The 4,591-nt window shown below is 43.5% G+C and overlaps 1 protein-coding gene across 1 annotated transcript; it reads right to left on the bottom strand.

Moving 5' to 3' along the window:
- Window positions 1-1,421: 1,421 nt before the first annotated feature.
- LOC147617299 (zinc finger A20 and AN1 domain-containing stress-associated protein 8-like) lies at window positions 1,422-2,815 on the bottom strand. The gene has a single exon (XM_086776948.1). It carries the CDS (start codon window positions 2,537-2,539, stop codon window positions 1,943-1,945), a length of 597 nt encoding a protein of 198 aa, XP_086633074.1. The 5' UTR covers window positions 2,540-2,815; the 3' UTR covers window positions 1,422-1,942.
- Between the last annotated feature and the right edge of the window lie 1,776 nt (window positions 2,816-4,591).

The raw sequence follows: 4,591 nt of genomic DNA, 5'->3' as shown, positions 1-4,591 counted from the left end.
CCCTTTGCCCATACCCCACCCCCCAACCCTCCACCCCTGACAACACTGAAGCAAGAGCCCACTTTCTGAATTAACCATTAGATGTTTTAGTTACCATGTGACTGTCAAAGTAGAATATGCACATGGAGATGAGCATAGAGGACTAGTTCTGCCTTGTGGAAATGAACAGAGCAGTCCAACTTGTGTGACATAGAAACAGAGAGAAGTGAAATGTGATTTTGTACCTGCATCCAGACCAGCATATATCTGACAAGGCATGGTTTGCGCTTTTCACCTCGGTTAAAAATAGCAGTTGAATTGTTTGAAGAATGGTCAGGCAGACAATAAGAAGGCATGCCACCACGTCTGGCGTCCAGGTTGAGTGACTTTCATTTTTTGTGCTGGTTGCCTACTCTTCTCTGACCAAATCATTTTCCCAAGCAGAAATTGTCCATTCCCTATACCATATATGATGCTTGAAAGTATCAAACTTTGTCAAACATATATGGCAGATAATCTAGCTCCCATTGAAAAACATCTCATATAATGCAGTAGCTATACAATCTTTTTAGAAAACAATCTGTGGGTTCTTTGTTCACTTCAACTTAGACCTGAAAAGCATTACATTGAGAGAGCCTTTGGGCTTCGTTACCAGGCATTTCAAAAACGTTTGATTCAAACTGGGGAAGTTTTTTTTTTTTGGGGGGGGGGGGATCAAAAAAATGCTAGATTTGGCTTTTATATACTTCGCACAGCCTGTGGAATGGAGAAACATACACAACAAGCACACTTAGCCTTTAAAACATGTGAAAGTAACAAGGTTTGAGAGCTGTTGTGAGCTGGGCCTTGGCAGCTTAGAGTTCAACCTTGCCAACTGCCGAAGACAGGTGATACAAGACAAATACATGAATATTCCAGATGTTCTCTCAAAGTAGCCAAACTTGTAGAAAACGCATTTAAGAAAACTCTTAAGGAACTTCAAAAAAAGTGCTGAAAAACACTTGACAAACGTTTTTTGTACAGGTATATAAGCCTAGATAAATCCAGGAACATGCCCAAATTCACCTCATAAGAAAGTACAGTTTATAACCTCATGGTAGTCATCCACAAGACAATAAACCGTCAACTCCATCACGCATAGCATGGACTAGATACTACGACATCCCCACTAACGTCATCATGCATAGTATGGTACCCTAAGGTCATTTGTGAAGGTAAACAAGAAAAGTGATGGGCACCATCATGGCAGCAATCCCTGTACATGCCACACTTCCGATTGAAAAACTCATACTTTACAACAGTGCTTCCTCATGTACATCCAGGTGACAACCTCCATGCCACACTTCAAATTGAAAAACTCACAAAACTGCATCCTCACATGAGAGACAAAACCATGTGCAAAATTATCCTCTATCTCAACTTACTAGAGAGACAAAACCATGTGCAAAATTATCCTCTATCTCAACTTACTTAACAATACACAGAAAATTCAGTAATTTTCCACACTGGTTTCATCATACAGCAATATCTTCATTTGCAGCATAGAGTGTAAATGGCATGGCATCCTGAACTATGATGTGGTGCGCTCATTGACTCGTTGGGTTTTGGAAATCTCAGTGCTCATAAATATCAGTGCCCACAGACAAGACTCATTCCTATGGAATAAGAGATAAATGGGAGATTGAGCCACCTTGCCCTACTTGGACAGAACCCACTGTGCCACCTGAAATGATATGGCTGTGGCAAAAGGCCAAGCTTGACATTATTAGAATGGAGCAACTACTGGCTCAGATTCAAACATCTAGATTCACAGTCTACAGAAGTGGCAAGCTTTATTCGCAAATTGCAACACAGTCGACACTCCGCTACCTGGCGACGCCTCGGAATCTAAAGCAATATCTATGACTGTATCAATAACATAGAGTAAAGCAGCAACAAACAGAGCTAGCAAAACAGGCATCAATCAAATCTTATCTATTTTGTCAGCCTTAACCACGGGGTTGGCTTTGGCGATGGCATCACGGGCTGCTGTGCGGTAGTCGTACGAGCACGCATGCTTGTCAGAGTAGCGATGGAGGGCACAGAAAACGTTGCCACAACGACACTTGAAGCCGGTTAGTCCGACTCGCTTTCTGCAGGAAAAACAACGGTTGGGGGGCTGCCGCGAAGAATCCAAGGTCTGGCCATGGCCAAGAAGCTGTCTGCTGGACATTCCGTCTGCAGCTATACTGGCGGCAGTATGGCCCTCTGCCTGCAGATGCCTCTGGGGCATGCCAGGCTCCGGCAAAGGCATTTCCGGAGAGGGTACCGCCAGCAAGGACATGTCGGACGATGCCAAGGGTTTGATGGGCGACGGCAAGGGTTTTTCTGTGAGGAGGGCTCCGGCCATGGCCTTATCTTTGGCAGCGGTGCCGGTCTGCTTCACCACAAGGTCACCGTAGCACTGGGAGCAGAGGTTCATGGTGGCCGGGCTGCCGAAGAAGCCACAGTTATTGGTGCAGAAAGCAGGGCCCTCGGGCGGCTGGCAGCCAGTTTCTTCCTTGTCCATCTTCCGGTCCATGGCCAGAGGCGATCAGAGCAATGAGGCAACACACAGAAGGTATGACTGTGGCGGGTCAAGCAGACATGAGGGTGCAAACCCTAATGGACATAAAGCAAGCAGACATCACAGTTGAGAAGGCAAACCAGGTCCGAAGGTGAGATAGAGAGGAGAGGTCTGGCGATGGCGAGCCAAAAAGGATCTGCTGCAGCTAACCTTCTTCATTACGGGCGCCAATCATGTCTTCTTTCTCTCTTTCTGTAGGTACACAGATTCGATTACACATGCGTAATCCGCGCCCCTTCCGGTTGTTGGACGCCCCTTGAAACGTGGTTTCACACCACCGGACGAATCAACGGTGCCTGGCCGCCCTCCCCCCTCCTCTCTTTTTTCTTGCTTATTTTCACGCCGACATGCGTGTAGATTACACGACGACGCACAGCACACACAAATGCACCCTCCCAAAAAGAAAAATAAACATTTTCAACCATTTCAAAAAATTTGTTTTCCCTCAGTGAGGGATTGATCTAGGGTTCACAAGAAATGGTTTCTCTACTGGCGGGTGGGGACAATAGCCGGATGGATAAGGTGGTACCCTTTCTCCTGTCGGACACATGGGTTCGTGGCCCACCCCTCCTTAGGGAAAAAAAAAAGGAAGCTTCTTGAACACTAGATTTCGACGCACCATGCGTGACATGTGGAGGATTCTATGTGTGCCATGGTGACGGGACGAAGCAGATTGCAAGGCAAATGGTGTTGCATTTATTTAAAAAAATAGGTAAGGAATATTATGTCTGCCATATCATATTCTAAGTGTACATAATGCAAGTGATTGCCAGAGAAAGTATGCCACTAAGCTGTCTATGGCGTGTTGAGGTTTGAAGTGCAACCTAACCTACACATGCCATTGCAACATTTTTCTCACACTTGATTACGCATAATCTTTATTAGTTTGTGAAGGATGGATGGGCACACTTGTGTGTCCATCTCCCCACCCATCCCATTAGGTAGCTTTAGAATCCCAATCAATCATTTGCCTTATGTAGGCCTAGGTGGACAAGAAATTTGTTATAGAGTGAAGTGGAAACACATGTCTAAACCTTCCTCTAGTATACTTTTGATTTTGTTCAATGCAAGTTCTAAACCTTCCTCTAGCATTCTATTTTGTTAAATGCAAGGCAACAACTATATCCCAAACTCTTCTCTCTCCTTCATCCCTGTCATACCCATTCTAAAAAGTTAATATTAAGGAACTTCAAAGAAAGCCTTGTGTGCACTAGTTCTGTCTCTCTTTTAATGCATAAATATATTTTTTTTGCCTTTTGTGAAGGCAAGATGTGAATGGCCTTTACCCTTCATAATCCATCTCATCCTTGGTAAAGACTTGCTTTTCTATTCACACTTGCACTTGATAGGCAAAACATGAGCAAAAGCACACATGAGAAGCCCAAATGCCAAAAAGAATGCTTTGCTAGGACAAGTAAAAGGACTTTTACACAATCATCCCAGCCTATCCTATCGGTACGATGTGCTCACTATTAGCGGGTGTTGAAAGTGCTGCAACAACTTTAAACTAAAAGCATGCTTATTTTCACATATGCACATCCTTTAAGAACTCAACACACTTGTAATATATGATCTCCCATAACATATGATGGGTCCTCGCTATTTTTTTGTCTACTCACCATCTCACCACTAACATATGCATATTATCATGTAAATTAGCAAACACTTGATCTCCTTACCATATTGTTCTTATTATTGGTTCACTACCCACCATTGTTCATAGATGATGAACAATAAGATTTGGTTCTCCTTACTAAGTCATTCTACATCCACTCTCCATCCCACCACTAGAAATATGCACATCTTATCTAATTGTGAGATCTAAATCTTCTTACTATGACTATGATGCCTTTGACTTGTGTATCTGATTATGGCAATTTCTACATGGGAGCTACATTCGCAAAAGTGCATATTTATTTCCACATGGGCAAACACCATGAAATACACAATCTACAAAAATGCTAATGTGTTGATTGTCATCTTTCCAACCCACATACCATCACCACT

Source organism: Cibotium barometz, chromosome 37, assembly GCF_041138505.1.
Source record: "Cibotium barometz isolate CiBa-2024 chromosome 37, ASM4113850v1, whole genome shotgun sequence".
NCBI lineage: Eukaryota > Viridiplantae > Streptophyta > Polypodiopsida > Cyatheales > Cibotiaceae > Cibotium > Cibotium barometz.
Note: the sequence above shows the minus strand (reverse complement) of the source record. Positions and strands in the feature narration are given on the sequence as shown.